This window comes from Pomacea canaliculata, linkage group LG5 (assembly GCF_003073045.1).
Source record: "Pomacea canaliculata isolate SZHN2017 linkage group LG5, ASM307304v1, whole genome shotgun sequence".
Taxonomy (NCBI): Eukaryota; Metazoa; Mollusca; class Gastropoda; order Architaenioglossa; family Ampullariidae; genus Pomacea; species Pomacea canaliculata.
In genome coordinates this window covers 5,862,802-5,882,962 of record NC_037594.1, presented here as the reverse complement: position 1 = coordinate 5,882,962, position 20,161 = coordinate 5,862,802, and the positions used below count along the sequence as shown (strand labels likewise).

At 36.8% G+C, this 20,161-nt stretch overlaps 1 protein-coding gene across 22 annotated transcripts in view; it reads right to left on the bottom strand.

The window, feature by feature from the left end:
• LOC112563530 (zinc finger E-box-binding homeobox 2-like) overlaps positions 1–20,161 on the bottom strand; it is an 86,336-nt gene that overhangs the window by 16,107 nt on the left and 50,068 nt on the right. For 12 of the 22 annotated variants that reach the window (XM_025237526.1, XM_025237511.1, XM_025237505.1 and 9 more), the window contains 3 exons: positions 20,045–20,136; positions 14,685–14,819; positions 13,655–13,739 (listed from right to left, as the gene is read on the bottom strand). In XM_025237526.1, the coding sequence (XP_025093311.1) occupies positions 13,655–13,739; positions 14,685–14,819; positions 20,045–20,136 (312 nt within the window). Of the gene's footprint in view, positions 1–210; positions 2,045–3,321; positions 4,974–6,004; positions 6,165–6,326; positions 6,488–7,850; positions 8,042–8,881; positions 9,031–9,734; positions 9,878–13,654; positions 13,740–14,684; positions 14,820–15,835; positions 17,694–20,044; positions 20,137–20,161 lie in introns of those variants that run through there. The other 10 variants (XM_025237525.1, XM_025237531.1, XM_025237517.1 and 7 more) reach the window with 9 other exon arrangements.

Below are 20,161 nucleotides of genomic sequence, written 5' to 3'. Positions count from 1 at the left end.
GTCATTGCACTGGTTACGTGTTAACACCTGCGATTCACCAAACTGATGCGAGTTTGAGAGGGATGCCGTGTGTACGAATGTTAGGGGTGGCCATGGACACCAGAACGGATTAGCAGGTAGGCAGCACTGTTTGGAATCAGGACATGTCAGGAACCGAACCCAAACAAATCCGACTTTGTTAAAAAAAAAAAAAAAAAAAGAGACACCGCGGTTTGTGGTGGCGACCAGGGTAAGTGAAAGATATGTGAGCTTGAGCTGCTACCACAAAGGTTGTTCACGGTGGTGAGATAATATCAGGGTTTTTTTCACCGGAAACAAGCAGCGGATTGGCACATGTGTGCTGTGACTGATCCTCTTCACCTGTACAACACGCGCGAAGGATGAACTTTGATCAAACGAATTAAAGTGTCACGCCTGAGGATGAATACCTGATCATGAAGTTAAACGCCACCACTAAAATGTTGTTAACAATCTTTGGTGAAACTAAACTATCCTGGACCATCATTCCAAAAGTGGGGTGGGGTGGAAAGAGAAGAAAGCTGAGAAAGTCTGAAAGTACGACAGAGACGGACAGACAGAGCATGATGAACTCAGGATGTGAACAGCTTTTGAATTAATCAGGCTTTGTAGGAATAACCTCTCTCACTAAACTGCCAACTTCCATGGCCGTCAAAAGCAGCGGTTAAACATCTGTCGTTGAACCTTGCAATAAAATACATGCGCAACAGAACGTTTTGGTTAACGAGGGTCGCTCCATAAGACTGCACTCGGGTAACGACTGACACGTGTTCACTTGCAATGTTCACACGATGACCAGGTTGCTTGAGGACGCATTTCTCACAAGTATCTCCTTCATTAAGCGATGCATGCCTGTAATGTCATTAACTCCGCGGGTCTCATTTCCTAAGTTTCGGAGGATGCCTGATGAACAGGGCATGGGAGAGATCGGCTTCCAACTTCTCGATGCCGATCACGTGACATCACACATACAAAACACATATACTGTGGCTTATAAAGAAGGAACATTCACACAACTGGGTACAGCGGCTCATTCATTCGGAACTTCCGACCATAACAGACCATAGATCCCTGTATGAGGCGATAGACTGCGAGTGCAGACCAGTTTATTTCCTAAGACGACAGAAAGTAAATAAAAGTTATAAAAACCCACTTTAGTTCTTAGTGTTAAAGACAGGTGAGTAAAGTGCTTTATCTAATCTAATCTGTATTTAATACTTGTGGACACAACAAATTAATATTTCAACCAACGCGTAAAGTAGGGGGAATGGGGTTAAAAATTCAGCTGACACATCCACAAGAGACAACAATCACACCGAGTTTTAAAACCTAAAAGAAAAGCAATGCTACAAGTGGTCAATGTTTCCGATTTTACAATCTCCACAAATCCTGGGCATCTTTAAAATACCTGTCTACACAGAATTATTGGGTGGAAGGATGGGTGAGGAGACAAATAATGGCATGTGCCCCTAAACTCGCATAGGGCATTAGCCGGGGAGGACAAACACTAAGGAAATACAAAACACTACAAAATGCTTTCCGCCTGAAGTGAAATTCAGTTTTCAGTACAAATCATGGTTTTGTCCTTGGTAAGGTGCACAGCTGACTGTGTGACTACTCAGATTTCGTTGCCGATCTTTGTTTTTAAAGACAAGGAAGCAAGAGAGGACGCTGTGAGTGAAAATGTTTCACGAGTCAACTTTGCCATCTCCGTAGGTGAGCAACCACCTTCTTCCGACATCGTCTCTGTACCAAAGGGTGGGTGTTTCTTTGTATTATTACTGTTGAGGAGAGGGGTGGAGAAGGGAAGGTCTTGGATACCCGACACCTCATTCCTCTACAGGCGCTGGGCACGTGCTGCTGGCAGGCTACAGTCGGCTCTACCTGGGCGAGTAGCGGAAGCCTACCCCGACTGCATGCTGCAGGCGCCTCTTACGCGCCATGGTGTTGGCGCTGGCTATCTGCCACCATATGCACTTCCTCAGCTCTGTCCGGGTGCACAGGGCGCAGTGCACCATGCAGAAACCTGCAACACACAGACAGAGGGGCAGAGAGTGAGCCGGCGAGCCTCGCATCCCCCTCCCTCTGTCTGTCAGACAGGAAGCCCGGTGTCTGTCAACACAGCAACTGCAAGACCAGGAGCTCTGCGCATGCTGAGTGGTGACTAACTCATTAAGCCTGCATGTCTCTAACATCCGCTGCTTTGTTGTGCCTTCCTTTCTGAGCGAGAACGTCCAACAGACATTTTAAATGAAAACGCTGAAAACACCTGCATACATTATACACAGCCTCTTTCTACACCTCTCACTATACTGTGTGTGACCACGAAAAAAACAGTGTAGGTCGTGAAGTTTTCCCTCTGTAACAGTCAAGTCTGCTCTCTTGGGTAGACCCTATAATGGCAATGAAGTATTGCCCTCTCAGCTTTTCCTGTCTCCACACTTAGCTTTAGGCACCAAAGTAATTCAGATATTGCACTGTAGAAGAGTAATATTTTTTCTGCTTTTTTTTAAAATACAATATATTCAATATATCAGCATGCTGTTTCAGACATCAAAATTTACCTACAACACCATGAGACACCATAGCAATTGATGGGTTCACTGCATCAGGAATTAAGTCAGAATGAGACAAGTCCGGTCTCAATGGTGTAAACAACTGAGGAGTTCTACCACAAATTTGCATTCATGACAGATCATTGTTTATAAAGAAAGAAGGAATGGATGAAAGCTTAAGGCACCTGAATGTTTCTCAAATACTGCAGTAAATACTCTAACCTACTAAAAACTCAAGCGCCTTGCCGTGTAAGTCACTGAACACTGATCACCAAAATAACAGCTGTCTTTCAAATTGTAGTTACATTCTTCTTCTGCCAAATTCTGCAGATATACTGTTAGCTTTAAAATCACAGTAGTCACATTCATATTTAACGTAAATCTAAATAATATGGTATTTATAATATTTTATCCAAACTATGGCATATACTTTATGACAGTCCTACCTGTTAGCAGTACTCAATCCCACTATGCACACACACACACAAACTACAAAAACAAGTTTACCTCCTGACAAGTCAGGCAAAATTTGCCTTAGCTGGAATGATATTGAAAAGTTTGAATTAGCTTTCATGTCTTTAGAAAGACATAATTTATGTATGCATGTTCCTTTAGCCATTTCTGCATGTGTATTTCATGTCTGGTCTCTTTTTTCCTCATTCACCTCTCACTCACTCATTCTCACAGACACAAATGCATGTATGCACATAAACACATGCACACACACATATATCAAAACTTTCCGAAATATGTTATATCCTGACATTCTTTATTTTAAACTCTGAAATTATTTATACATCATTAACAAAAAGTTAAAACATAAAGCATACAACAAAATCAATGTTGTAAAGAACGACTCCCCCCAAATATCTTTTTCAAGCACATTTGTGTGCACACCACTAGTGTGCAGAGTGAGAGGCAGAGTGTAGACATACAGGTATGTGTGTACTGGCTTGTGCATGACATCTGTATGCACAAAACAATGTGCAACATGCACATTCATGGACTGTGTCTCTATGTATGCAGGTAAATTACTTGCAATCTTTTATAGAGTAGAAAAACACCTTCAATTCTACCTTATGGAAAAATCTCAATAAATAAAGTCTTATGACAGATTCCAGACAAAAATTAATCAACCCTAAATGAATGGATTAGTCTACTGGTTTGTCGTTTGTTTTATCCTAGTCTCTAAGGATTTTTTTTTTATCTTTGGGTTAATAGTATTTCTGGTTTTAGTCACTAATGTGATTCATGAATCAGAAAATGCCATGACTAATGACTATGTCAGGCCACAACTTAATACTGTTTACAAGCAGTCTTTTAAAGTATCTGGACCCACACTTTGGAATTCCCTTCCAATGCAGACACACCTTTATTAAAGATATTTCAAAACATACCTTAAAGCGAATCATTCCTTAAATACTTAACACCGACTCTGTGCGTATGTATGCATGGAGTATGAATGCAGCAAGTAGTTTCTAGTTAGTACCTCTCACAATAGGAAGCAATAAATCCTTTCTGCATTCTTCATTACCTAACAATGACTTTGTAGGTTTCAATAAAAAATGCAGTTAAGAAAAATATGCATATCACAAAGTTTCTTATAGTTCGCATATTCAGAACAAAAGGTTATCTTGAAAAGAGATTGTCCTCACAACACAACTGTCCTATCTTCTGCAGTCACAAAACTATTCAAATGTTTACTGATTTATATTTTTTTGTTGTTGTTGTGTGCCTGATTCTAGAAGAACATTTTCTCTCACTGTAATTAAGGACTCTGATTAAGCAGTGTTACTTAGCCATCAAATAGTTTGCACAGCCAGCAAATTACTCTCATAATTCATATGTTTGCTGAGAGGGTGAGACAACATGGAGACTTGTATCTTCTGTTTTGTACTGCCCTTATAGTATGCATCTCGCTTGACTTTTTACATTCCACAGCAGATACTTCTCAGGAGCTATGCAATAAACTTTTATATCTTAAAATATAGCTTCTCTCTCTCATTGAGAAGCAAATAAAACAAGATCCATCCAAGTTTGAACACACAAAAAACCCTTGAATGGTACTCAACCATCGCCTATTTAGCCTTAAAAAGGAGTAAGAGTCCATTTTGTTTCAGACTGCGTTTACATGTAGAATGGTCATAAACCATGTCCTTGGTTGAAAAACCTTTTGGTCATGTTGAGGTCTTGTAGACTGCTCTTACTTCAGATGAATCTAAATCACTTATCACCTTTGATAACCGCCACGCCCCAATCCAAAATGCTGCTGCATTTTAAGGTTACGTACAAGCTGAACATTCTGTTTGCGTCGACTTTCAGAGTTGGCTGCAGCAATGCGCCACCACAAGCTTTTGCGAATCTCAGTTTTGTGGTCTCTTGACATGATGCCACAGAACTCTGCAAGGGAAAGAAAGGCAGGCTGTGACACGTGGCTCTCATTGCCTCAAAGAGTTATGAATAAATGCCACTTTCAATTATTATGCATACATGCAAAGGTGCATGTTCATGCATCTAAAGGTTCATAAAAAGAGAAAGAGAAAGAGTGTGTGTGTGTGTGAGTGCGAGTGAGAGAGGTAGCTCATCACATAGATGTCAGATATCTGAGTAGAAAAAATATTCAACCTCTAAAAGAATGTTGGTAACATGGTTTGGCCTTATCATATTTCAACTAATTGTCTATGTGCACCAAACCCCAAACAAACCAGTATACTGGTTGAAAAAAAAACATGTCTTAAGACAAGCCTGGGTACTTTAACTTAGGTTATCTACTTTGCAGATGCATGATTAATTAAAACTGTCGGCCATTTATTTCACAAACCATATTAATATAACGTGTTCTATACTTCCATGAATGCTACAAAAGCAACTGTACATGCACAGAACGAACACAGCTTTGAACACTACTGGTCCCAATATGTACAGTGGTAAGCAGGCCTCATAACACAAGTTTTAGACACAACCTATTTGTCATCTATATGCATGAAATGTTCAGTTGGAAGCTTCTTTGATTGAAAGTTATTATGGAAAATCCTGACCTGTACACTTTACCAAAATAAATCATAGATCTTCATACATCTGTTGAGCGACGGCCTTTTATTTGGGCTAATGCCAGGTAGAAATTTCACTCACATGAAGTAAAGATTAGAATTTTGACAGGAAGATAACAGGAAGAAACAGGGGAAACTCTCCAGGTTTGACATTTTCCGTCAGCCATCAATTTGAAAGATAAGTCAAACGCATCGAGACCAACAGGGTCTATGTGTTACCTAATAATCATGGGTCTACTTAACATCAAGCAGGTCACCCTCCTCAAGAACTACATTTTCAAGTACTAACCTCCCCCTTCCTTCCAAAAGTAAGGAACTGCTTGGTTACTGTTCTTTCAACCAGCACTTGCTCATGAAAGAATCAAAACAACTGATACCTACCTAATCATTCTGGCTGTTTAAGGACACCAAATAGGTCTACCACATCTGCCTGTACCTAAGCCCCTTGCTCGTCTGTGCAGTGAAGTTGCCTTTGTAATTTTGGAGGCCATGGCCGATCTTATATGAGAACGCTTTGTTTTAGAGTTTTGGACGCAAAATTCTGTAACAGATGTGAAATTGGATTGATAAAAAGTAAAACCACAAGTGATTCTAGAAGTGGTCAGGTATCTTGCACGTCATTTCCTTCAAATGATCTGCACTTATAGGCGACCTTCCACCAGCAACCAAAGAAATAAAATAATTTAAATGCTATATGACCTACCTACTGTGTGGGATGAAGCCAATAGTCTATCCTAGGTCTACCCCTTTTATCTGTTGGTATACCCAAAGCACGCTTGGATGCTGAAGTTACCCGAGTTATGTTGGATGCTATGGAAGCTCTAACAAGAGGTCGTTTTGTTTGGGTGTTTCTAGTGCAGAAGTCTGTAACAAACCAGAATAGAGCTTATTAGCCACTGCCAATACCATTAGGAAGGTGAGGACCAAAGCAGAAGGACCATCGGATACAGAGCCTTATAAACAGTAAAACTGAGAAAATAATGCTTCAACAAGATGTCATATGAACGACTTGGAACACACACACATACTGTAAAAACACTGACAATGAAAAATACTGAAGAACAGAAAGTGTAACTGTGTGTCCCAGTAAATCAAATGAAAACTCAGTTCTTAAAACCAACCATCAAAGCTATGAAAATGTCCTGGAAGACATCTGTCTGAAAAATATTGTGCGGACGAGTAATGGCTTTGTCTGCGGAATGGTTAAATAAAAAGAAACAGGCGGTCAGCTGCAATCAGACTGAGAAAGAATTCACCGTAGGCCTCCATGTACACAGTAATGGCCTAAGCCTGAAGAAATGAATTCCTTTAGAGGTACTTTAGGAAGATTAGGTGAAGTCAATGGCTGCCCAGTGAGCAGAAAGAAATAATAAAGTGACTACACATGCCCAGTTTGTCTACACACATGAAAGTATTGCAATTTACAGGAAAAGGAACAGAGCAATACAGCAAAAAGAAAAAAAATTGTAGTCAACTTTGTCCCTATTTTTTTACTTTTGGTAGCCCATGCTTTATATACAAGCATGCTATCTTTCAGTGGTTCTCAAAGTATTTCGGACTGTGGGCCACTTTACTAAAGTAAAAAAAATACGGTGAACCACTAAGGCCTAAAACCCCTCTGTACCGTGAATTTCAAATTTAAACTGCTGCATTAGTTTCATTACAATTAAAAACTGAATGCACTTTATTACTAACTTTACAATTCTGTTTCTTACTCATCAGCCAAGATGATGTGGTTTTTCAACTCTATGCTGAACTTTAGAAAAGCTATATGCCTCCTAATTCTCTTTACACAGCCACATATCTCAACAGGACAAACGAAATGCAGGATGGACGAGCTTCAGATCTATACACTGCTGACAAACATTATGCAGAACATACGCAGCATTGAGGCAGTTTTCTCTACATGTGATGTAACTGGCGATTCTTTCTTTAAAAATAGAAAAGCAACAACAACAAAATATATATATATAAAAAAAAAGGTTAACATTCTGTTCCAACAAATACCAACTGGAAAAGGACTTCACTTTCTATGTTGTTGATTATTATGCTTTGACATGTAATTCAATACAGATTGCAGTGTGTGTGTTTGCTGTCGACCACTGTTCACATGACATGATCTATGCATTTTGGTGTAGCTCATTACTGACTGTCAGTCAAATGAACCAAGCCAAAAAAGGAAAACTCAAAATGGAAGTTTAGAAAATGTGCAAGTCTAAGAACTAACCTCATGAAGCTTGAGAGCACTCCTTTTCTACTGCATGTAAAATCCCCCTATGTCTGCATAACTGGGTCTACCCCTTCTACCAGCTGGCATGCCCAAAGCTCTCCTCCGTGCTGAGGTAGCTTGTGTGATATTGGAGGCCATAGACCCTCTAATGTGAGATCTCTTTGTTTGGGAGTTTTGGGTGCAAAAGTCTGTAACACACACATACACACACACCACACACATGCACGCACGTGCACACGTGCAAATATCAGAAGACAGTCCTACTGAGAGTAGTCAGCTGGTATTTTAATGAATATCTGGCAATAAAAAAATTATAACAGTAAATTAACAGACTAAAATAATGCATAAGTCAAATAAACAATCCTGTCAAGCAGACACACATATGCCAGCATCCACATTAAGTATTTGAACTAAGACATGAACACAAAAGTATTCATCTTCTGGTGCTGGATGATCAGATTGTTGTATGCATACTTTACTGTTAATTTTGCTGCAACTTCAAGCAAACTTAGAAGTGCAAAAAATACCTCTATGCCTGGTCAACCTGAGGATTGGAGCGAAATGACTGAATTGTATGCCACCTGGTTTTCTCCTTGTACTTGCACCAAATCCTCTAAATCCATTCAGCCAGTAAACTCTCATTTAAATAAGTTACATTAACAGCAATATTTAGAAGGTGTAAGTGCCAACAGCTTTTAAAACAGGAAATAATGAAAGTAGTAAGTCCATTTTTTCCTTCCTTTCAGTGAGATGATATGTCAGCAACAAAAAGCTGTCCTACCTACAATAATGCACACCATTACTTTTTGTGCAAATGAACTGTACATAACCTCTAACAAGAACAACAAAGACACATTTTCTTTTTAGAAGATCTGCAATTCCAGCAGCAAAATATGGAAGCATTCATTACAACTATGAGTTAATGAAGTGAAAATCCCTGTCCTTCATGTAATCTGCAAACCTTTTATGCTCTTCACAAAATATGCACCTGATACACTTATACTAGCAACACTGGATTGCAACTTTACCTATATGTTCTCTTTATGACCCCTGCCTCTGCTGGTTAAGGGAGGCATACCCAAAGCCCGTCTGCGGCGGGTGGTTGCCATGGTCACTTTGGACCACAATACACTCCTAAGGATAGACCTTGGGATCCCAGACATGGTCTGACCAAAGGCTGCAATCAGAAAACAGTTCTGATTAGGGTCAGCCAGAGGTCTTTTAAACTGCACAAATGGTGTTCATTTGAATAAGTGGAATTTGATCCCAGCACAAGATTTTCTTTTACACAGATTTTAATGGTTGTCCAATACAGGCACAAGCAACGATGTTACAAATATGAAACAGCTGGTGCAAAGACCAACAACTCAAACAAGAAATCAACTACATGTATTCAGAAGTGCCACATGTGAAAAGAAGCCCTGTTTTGCAACCTTAACATTTTTTTTTTAATCCAGGAGCTCAATGATGCACTGCTTTGGAGCTCAGAAATATTCATCCAATTCATGGTACAGAACTATGAAAACCATATGAGATCCTTGAATTTGTCCACAAAAATGTATGAAGATGTCTTCATGTGCTGTTGCATATCAGCTTATGCAAAACCTACACTTGTGTTGTCAAAAGCCTTCATAAGCCAAAAAGGTCAGACAGGTTTTAAAAGCCAACTGGTTAATTCTCCTTGTGTCAGTTTAATGGTAAACGTGGTTTATATTCTGTGAATGTGGCGTGGAAATTAATTTTAATCTTAACGTCCCATGTAACCAAGTGTTTGCAAGTATGTCTCTGCCAAATCCAAGTTGAGACACCTTCACTGCTTCATGGAAACTATGAACACACCCAACACTGGCAGTAACAACTGTGCAAAAGTATTTACATTACCTAAACTTTCTTTGGTCTACCCGTGTTGGACAGCCGAGGCATACCCAAAGCCCTCCTGTAGCAAGTAGTAGCTTTGGTCACTTTTGACCATAGGACACGTCTAAGATGTGGTCTTCCCACGTCAGACCGATTCTCGCAAAACACTGAAACGAGACAAGGAGGGCTAAGATACAGACCCACCCAATATAAACTCACGGCTGTCCAGCATCGTTTCAAAAATTCTATTTATTAAGATGGTTTGAAGTTTGCTCCCCCCCACCTTTGGCACTTCAATAGCTCCATTTTTCACACTTAATATTTCTTAAATCAGAAAGAGACCATGGATTTGAGTAGCAGAATATAATCACGACTGCAAAATAACTACTTACAAAAACTACCTGAGATGAGGGGGAAAATCATAGATCTGTTGGCACTGTCAACAACGAAATTACCTCAAAAGTATATTTGCAACAGATACTGTTCTGTACCAAATACACATTTAGCGTACTGTTTTGATAAAAACTGTCACTTCATGATGGAAAGTTACTGATATAATCTTATTCAAAAGAGAAATGTGACTACAACAAATTAACTGCACTCTTTATCAAATAACTAATGTACTTAACTAGAAATGCATACACAGACCAGTCCTGTACAATGTGATAAATGATGTTCATTGTATTCATTTACACATTTCTGTGCTAAAGTATTTAAACTACTTAACTAGATTTCTAAAGAATATATATTTATTCCTCTGATTCATCTTTTGTTCTTACCTTTGACTTATCTTTGGTAAAAGGTTTTCTTTAAAGTCCACTAAACTTTGATGCTCAAGCTCAAAGTGTCACAGAGTTTAATACAAACTGTGGCTGTTAATGAATAATAAGTGTCACATTCTACTCATCTCTGCCAAATATGCTAGTATACAATTATGATGAGCGGGAAATTAATTACAATAAAGTAAGTAAATTGCTAAGCACTTAACTTTATCACACTTCAGACACCCAAAAGCGAGAAAACCCCAAGACTGTTGTGATCTAATGTTGGAACATGACGGGAATGGCTTTGCTGTTGTTTTGTACTATTTATCCTCTTTCTACATAAAGTTTCAGAATACACAACGCGTATTCAGCATAAAATATATATTTAAAAAAAAAATCAAAAAAGTTTGGTCGTTTAAATAAAATTTTTACTCATTGATCAAAAAATGCTTTTCACTTTCTGGCCACAGAACCTTCTGCAGAGTTTTAATAAAGAGGTGATAAAGTGTAGTAGAACCTGGTGTGCACTTTTCAAAGAAGTTTATGACAAAGCATATCTCAGCAATATAATGATAATAAACAAACTCTTGAACAGGATGTTTGGCTTAATTGTGCACTTTTTAAAAAACCCACACACAGTCTGTGGAAGTTGGTGTTTGACAAAGCCAGGCCACTAAAAGTCACCGCAGTTAAATGTAACTACTGAAAGAAAATCCCCTAGCATGCATTGAAACTCTTCCTTGCTTTTCTCAATTCTGACACAGAAGTAACCACAATAAGAGAAAACAATATAGTTATACAGATCCACTCTAAAGATCAAGCATCCCTTCGAAGGTACTGTCCATATACAATAACAATGAAAGTAATTGTATCCTGCGCAGTTTTATAATACAGAGCAAGAAAGCTGAAGTTATTAAATAGATGTTTGATAGGACACAGCATTCAGACACCTTTATTTCAAATGGGTCTTAAGGAAAATGTTAGGAGTTTAATGTTGTATGGCAAAAATATGTATCGTATACCAGTAAATGTGGTGTGATTATGACTTGGCAATTAAAAATACAAATACTAAAATGATAGTGTGGGTTTTTAGCTTTTGCTAGTTACAAGCAATCTCTTACTCTTTCCTGATATTCACAGGCCCCTTTGAGGCTTTACAGGGACCATTCACTCTCATTATAAATGCTCAGTTTGTCACATATTTCCACAGATTCATTTCCAACTGCAGCATGGTTAATGATTATTTAAATGTTTACTCTGCATAAAGCACAAATATTACATTCCTTAACCATTTCTAGCAAGAACAATGCTTTTATTATTAAGTACTGCAAATTTTATATAGAAAACGAATTCAAATGATAAGCTTATGCTTTTCCAAATCACATCTAGTTTACTCTGCACATCAGAATACCACCCATAAAGAGTGATAAAAAAAGGAGAAAACTGAGATGCTAAGACCAGGCACAGTAAAAACAAAAGTTTTGAAGGCTTTTTTATTTCCCTTGTCTGCTCAGTCATACACAAACTGGTGTGTATTCTTATATCTTACTTTATTATGATAGTCAGCAAAATATAAAATTCTGTGAAAGATAAGTTGACTTGAACAATGCCTCTATCTTTCTGAGAAAATCTTGGCAGCCATAGTTTGGCTTTCATTCTGCCCATAATGAGAAGAGATAACTAATACATCTATATAATGAAGTAAAAAATAACTTGACCATCGGTTACCATATTTTTCAAGTAATGATACCTTTGTTACATCCATCAATATCTAGCTGGTCTAACAATATACGAAAATGCTTATGTTATAAACTATTAAATAAACAGAAATGACGGACTGGCAATGACAGTAATGAGAAGACTATTACAACTTAAATTGTTTATAAACCTTGATCAACAAACTAAAGCCATTTGTATGCAAAAATAAAACTCTACATTACCTACCTGTTACAGATCGGATGGCGAAAAATGCAAAAGAAGCTGAATATGATACCCTTTATTTATTTTTTTTTTAATTTTCCATAACTTTCCTTCTTTTCTATGTTCAGCCTCAGTTTACATAAATGTTTGGCTCCAAAGGCAAAAGCTTCAAAGGTATGACAAAGATGCAAATATTTGAAACATTGCATTTTCAGCTTTCTTTACATTCATGAACTGCATAGCTGTAGGCATATATATAAGGACCATTAGAACCACATCCTGAATCTGTTTATCCAGAGAGCACTCAACACTTCTTTTCCACCAATTATAGTGAAAACAGCTACCACGCCACTAAGAAAGCATCAAACTTTTTTTTAACATGTTCAGTTAATGAGTATTAATAAGTACAAATCACGCAGCCAAAGCTAAACATCACTTATGTGACCAGTTAACTGATACATTATGTTGGATGCTGAAAGACAGTTGTTTTTTTTTCCAAAACACTCATGATCTAGTGGTCCTTACATAAAGCTGAATAGCATTATTAGTGTAGCAGTCTGTGAAAATATGAAAAATTTTGAAAAATTCTGGCATTGATGATCGAATGCAAAAAGTGACAGAACAGTCTGATTCAAATGCAAGAAATTTTATGATAAAAAAATGCAAGACATATTTCATGAGACTGCCAGCACTAATATTTTAAAACCATGGAGAAAGAATCTGTACAAAGGCACTGATATTCTATTCTCTTTCTTCTGAGCTCTTCATAAAACACAAGCAGTTAGATCATAAGTGTAACTGACTGAAAGCTTGTAGTTTTTTATGTTTCCATCTTCACCACCTCATTTAAAATTTAAGCTCTTCCGATGGCTTTATCATGAACTGTGAAGATACAACAACAAATACGCATTATCATGTTGCTGTTATGTTTTTGTTTTGTGAAACTTTTGAGATCACATCATAAAATTTTCTAAATAAGCATACTAAGGTCAATTTAAGATTCACCTTACTCTCGGGAACATTTTATTCTCAGGTGTTCTATTTTGTCTCTTATTAAAATTCTTCACAGCAGCATTATGAGAAAATAGTCTTGAAAACACGTCTTTATGTTTTCCCTTCAGCTGACTGCTTTGCTCCTCACAACTATAAATGTCCCTTATTATAATAGTAAAACTATTTTGTATCAGCACCTTTGCACAAACACTAAGTCCATTTCAGATTTGCATATGGGTAAAAAAGAAAATCTTTTTAAGAACTTACCAAGAATTGCATTAATAATTCCTTTGTCAAGTGAGCGATGATGTGGTCTAGGTGGCTCAGCAATACTAGCACCAACAAGGTCTGACTGTAAATCAAACAGGGAGAGATGAAGGCATAGTCAGACAACATAATCTGCCACCTTTTAATAATTCTTTTTAACAGCATAGCAAATACTAATAGAAGATAATGTCATTTCAAAATGTCTATTGTGATATTAAATAATTTTGCTGAACTTACTTCATTCTTTCGTACTTGTGAATAATGAAAGGCTAAAGAGTTTTTTGGGGGGGATACTTTTATGTACTAAAAGAAAATATAATCTTATTACACCACTTAGGATTAGAATAGGGTTATTTAAATGAACAAAATATAATGAAATGCCTCAGATTTTAACTCATTCAATATGGACGAGTTGATACAACTGAACTGTAGCTATAAAGAAATTCGCAACTGCATGGTTAGAGCTAATCTTCTATATACCATAGACACACTTCTGGAATACTCTGAAGCCCATCTTATTTTCCTGAAAAATTAACATTACTTTCTGAATGTGTCTCAGGCTACCACAAACTATTTAAAATATTTGTATTACCCCTACAATATTTAAATCAGGGATAAAGGAAATTCGTGTTATATATTCATTACTATTTTTCACATGCATGCCTTATCCAGCCTTCCAAAGAAAATACAAAGATGAATTAAAATGTTGGTTGGGTATGTCAGCTGTAAGCAGCATTTGTTTTTAATTGTCTGATAATAACCACACTTGTTATATCAAGATACACAAACAAGTTTGCTTTGGTCAAAAGGACATCAATTTTTTGGTCTGCCGGTCAAGCATAAGTTTAAAGTTTTGTTGTATTTTAACTTACATGGTCACATGTTTTTTTATGGCCATATCTGATTATCAACAATGTTTCAGTATGTTTTATTTCTACTTTTACAGTAGTTTCTACAGTTTTATTTCATTTGGTGAACAAAAATATGTGACTTTAGTAACATGGTTACACAAGTCAGAAACACCTCATACCTGTTTCCAGAAGCAGGACATGAGGTATCTGGCCATAGCCTTCCCATCTGGCTGCCCATCACGCTCTTTTGTCATGACAATTCGGTAGTTATCTTGATGGATAAATACTCCTGAGCCAGGTACAAGTTCATACATCTGCAAATATACAAACATGAAAATCATACTTCCATATCCAGTTCAAGGTCTTCAAATGAGAGATTGTTTATAAAGAGGGCTTGTATTGTTGTTTTAAAAAACACCCATGTGATGCAGATGTCTGGTTAGCTTCAAGACACCATTCACCTGACTACCCACCAAATATTCCCTTCTCACTTTCACACACAGTCATCAAAATTAAAACACAGCCCGAAAACTATCAGGATATGTACATCTGTAAACCAGCACCTTCCAAACAGAGACAAAAATAATGTGCTCATTAGGAATAGAGAATAATGTTTCAGACTTGCTTCTGGTCTTCTCTGTCAAAGATCCTAGAAGCCAGTTGAAATTAATTTTATACTGTCCTTACTAGAAAACCAGTTAGTTTTATTTCAATGGCTTTAAGAAATTCATACTGCCTCCAATTCACTTCATGTGCCATCTGTTTCACTAATAGAAGACAGTTTTAGGTATGAGTATGGACAGAGTATGGAGTTCTATAGAATACATCATAATTATGTTTGTAGAGAGAACTCTTTCATGCATGCATTCCTACTCTGTGTGGAAAGAAGAGAAATGGCATGGCAAAATGGGACAGAGAGGGAGAGAAACAAAGAGAGTGAACAGTATTTTTTCTTTGCAATATGTCATATGCAAAACAACCTGCTTAAAAACTAGGTGAATACTGTATCAAACAATATCAACAATATCTACCTTTCAATACCTCTCTCTCTCAAGGTGGCCAGCATATAGTTAAAGGAAACACTTTAAAATGTGGTACTGTTCATTTTGCTCCTGAAGTCTCTGAAGGGATGCATAATTAAAAACAGTAACAAAATCCTTCTTTCAGTTTTTGTACACAACCTCCAATAAAGCTTAGCTTTTAGAACACCATCATCTGTATGTCTTTACCATATCTGTTTTGTGCTGCTCTTAAGTCATTTTGTTCTGAAATTTACAACCTTCAGCTTTTTTTTAAAAAACTTAAAAACAAATCAGGAACAAAAGCAGTAATTCTTTTAATCATTGTTTATTACGTTATGGTGATTACACAGTTAGATAAAGGGGCACAGCATGCAGTATGTTTTGTATTATGAAGTGACTACAATGTTGAAATCAACACATGCAACAGTTTTGTTCTTTAAAACTGTACAACAGGGATATTCTTGTCATCTCACAATAACATCATCGCTAATGATTTCTTTAATGAAAACAGGGATTGTGTAAATTCTTTGCCTTTTTTAGCTTTCGCAGCAATGTAATGTAAAAAATTCCATTCATTCACAACACAACAGATTAGAAAATGTTTTAAATTCATTATATCTGTGCCCTGAAATAATTGTTTGAGAAGTTCAAAGCTATGTAATAGCTTGGAAACTGCATACACTTAGAGTCCAATTTTAAACAAACAAATGATTCAAACAAATGCTATGAAATAGCACATCAAGTCTTCAGTGAAAATTAATTTATTCATAAAATGTACTGCAAGGAACACCTACAGCTATGCATGTACATAGCTCTATACACAAAGATGCTGAAATAAAGAAAAGATAACAAAGTAGTAGCAAGAAAAAGCACAAAATTTTCTTTTAAACTTCCCTTTCTAACACAAGCCAGAACGTTTTCAAGCATATCATAAATTACTGATCTGAAAATTTTAACCTGGAGTAAAAAAAAAAAAAAAAACCAGTTCAATGGTGACCTATCCAATCCCAAGCTTACCAACCTGACAGCAGTACTTCAGCACAAAACATTAATATATGTGATCTGTTATATATAAATATGATAGGTTTTGAGGCTTGGTTAAGGTGGTTCCCTTTAGAACAGTCTGTTGCTGGCTCCAGACTAGCCAACATAGCAGCAATATATATCAGTGAAATACAGTGGCAAAAATACTTGCCTTGGGTCTGTTAGGAAGCAGCTTTAAACAGTCAATCATTTAACTTTCTAACAATTTTTGTTTTCATTATGTAGTTATCACAAAGCGTAATGTTTTCTGAAATGTGTAATCAAGCAGATGCCTACTTTAAAAAAAAAAATTAAAATAATACACAGTTACTGTTACTTCAAGAAATGTTAACGCACATTTAAAATTGCAATCACAATCAAGAAAAGTGAACAAATGTTTACAGATAACAGTCAAGAGTATGAAAATGTGAAAGTGACTGTCACATCCACGAAACATGTTCTTGCTTAACTTCAACATTCACAAGGGATAGTTTTATGAAGGACATAATAACAAGGATGTCTACATGACATTCTCTTACTACCGTAAATAAGAATTCAACGACATACTGTAAAAGAAAAATAAGAGTATATAAAGCTTTCACTCAGTTTCTACATAGCTGTGGGTATTGCCCGTACGCTAAGAGTCAACACTAGTACTACTATTTACTGTTCTCCTGGTCTGTACTAATCAAACATAAAAGGATTCAATTTTAAGATTCAATGTATTATAAATACAGAATGTTAATATGGTCAAAATATGCCATATTGTGAGTGAAGTTGTCTGTTCTTGTCAGCTATTCAGTCACTATTTAGCTTCTTCAAGCAGGCCAAGACACGCTTGGGATTAATGCTGAAAATGCTGCGCTGGTTTAGTTTCTCCAGCATGACTTCCACATCTACAGCTGCCTGTGGGAACTCAGTCACAATTCCTCGCATTAAATGCATGATCTGCTCATTAGTCATGAACTTGAAGGCTGAGTCAAGCCTGTACTTGCGCAGCATTTTGTATAAAGTGGGGCGTGATATGTTGAGGAGATGTGCAACTTCCTTCAATGTGTGCTTCTCTCGAAGCAGGCGCTCAATGTCTTCCTTGGCCACTGACTTGGAGTAGCCACGGCCTCCACCCAGTCCTGTAAGTGCAGCCTGGACAGGAGGAAACACAGATCTGTGTCACACGTTTCTCCCTCACATGACAGTCCTGCACGACTAAACTTTCTCACTCCTACACCACAGGGTCTTGAAAATCAAGCCTTGCGAGCAAACGTTAATCAGTCATGAACTGGTACCATCAGCCAGCAGATGTGTCTTGCCATAAGACAGAAACATTTTCACTTATGTTAAAGCCAGTCTCCTCTTTTTATTTTATTTTTTGCTTAATTCAAACATCAAACTTTTTTCCAATCCTAGGTTCAAGGAATATGAGGATGTTTTACTGTTTTGTTTTTTATTGTTAAAATCTTTGTTACCAAAAGGTTTGAAAGATGTCAAAATCACTTTCAACATTTAGATATTTATCTGATAACATTTTTGATAAAATTTAAGAAAACTATCCTTTGTTAAACCATTTAAATAATCAACCTCAACTATCCAACTAGTCAGCAAGCAGTTATAACATCCATGCACATGCAATGAATTCTATAGTTTTCAAGAGTGTGTGCACGTGTGAAAGAGATTGCTAATGTTCTTATGTGTAATGGAAATCGTTTCTTTTCAGAGAGCTCATCAGGAAATTACATGTGGGATGCTGTTGGCAAATACTCTTCAGAAATAGTGGCCATGAAGTAGCCTGAATGTAGAATATAGCAGTAATGCAATGAAATATCATGCCAGTCACTGTTACACAATCTGAAGCCCTTATCCTCCCTGAAACAGGGAATTTTACCCCAGTTTCACATTTTAATAACACAATAATCATATTTCTAGATTTGCGAGTGGATAAGAATAGTACTTCACTGAAAAATATTGGGAAACATGCAATGTGTTATAATAGGATGCCAGTCATATTTTATGAGCAATTTTTAAATCCTGTTTATAATAAAATAATGGAAAATCAAACTAAAGATGAACTCATTATTGTTAAAAGGGTGAAACCAGATTATATTACTCTAAAATAACACTGAAATAATAGTTAAACATCTTGTTTCAGTGAAAAAGTAAATTAACTTAAAAGTTTATATATCAAATCATCTTTGTTATCTTAGATAAGTTACTCTCAGCTGTAAAACTAAGTTGTTTTTCTCAGTTCAGGAAAAGGAGAAGTCTGAAATGCAAATGTTTTCCATACCAGCATATTTACCTCTCAGTTTACCTAGCATCAAGTTTAACAATGTCACTGTAGTAAATTTATGATTAAAAAGAGACAACTAAAATGTTAAGGCATATAGTCTTGCTGCATTTTTCGTTTCCAGCATTACCTTTGTCAAGAATGTTTCACTGATGATATCCACAAGAGGCATACTTACAAACTGAAGTAGACAGTTTTGTTTTGTGTGTGTGTGTGTGCACCCACGTGAAAATAAATGTTTGAATGAAAATATTTGTCTTCATCGTCACAATGTTGGTTATTAAAATATATAATTTCTTATGGCTTTCTGTGCCTTTCTTCCATTTAACATTACCTGAACTCTTATGAGAGTGATAAGGTCACTAAATCACTTATTTTAGGTACCATAGTTTCGGTCAGCTGAGTCAAGTGCCATCTATAAATATCGCTCTCTAAAGAAGTCTTAGGCCATGTATATAAATAATGTATTCAATGGCATTCTAGTACACAAGAAAGCAAACTAATACAGAGTCATTAGTGGATAAAACGATATCAGTCACAAAACCAAACAGAATTCTTAGAATGCTTTATTTCTTAGTCTTCCACGAATAGTACAAAAATCTCCTTCTAGAGAGAATGAGAAATATTTAGAGAGTAACAGTATGTGGGTATGAAACAACAAACAAAAAAGAGTGTTTACATGCGTAAATGTGGGTTTCTATTAATTTGTTATCCAATGCCTCATCAAATGCTTACATCATTTAACCTGGATAGGGCATCACATGCTCAGTTTTACTAGATTGTGCATGTTTGTGTGAATATATCATGCTTGTGAGAATGCATCTGTCTGCCTGTAAAACAATAACTTAGGTTCATGCATTTACTTAGATACGTGGCATAGATGCAGGACACTGCAGATAAGGAAATTTATAGCAGAATATATGCAGGGCATGCTGGCTCACATGATTTTATTAATCTACGGTGCATCAATGTGGGTACATGTTCATGTAAATACTTGCTGCAGATACTATGCTTTAATCTGAGGGCACCTAATACTCCCAATTACTTATATATCATCACCCAGCAAACAAGGCCATCCAAGTCTACCCATTTCCTATTTCTTTCTTCCTGGATGATGTACCCTACATACCTGCTTCATTGATGTTGGCTTTACCCAGATTTCATTCAAATTGTAGAACACTGCAAAACAAAAATCAGAATGTCAACTTACCATCCACTTCTTGGCATCATCAGGATGGACATAACCACAAGCTGGTCTTGTACCCGGAGGTAATGGAAGAGCCTGTTGCTGCGTCACATTTCCTGCAACAACAAAAGGATTCCCTCT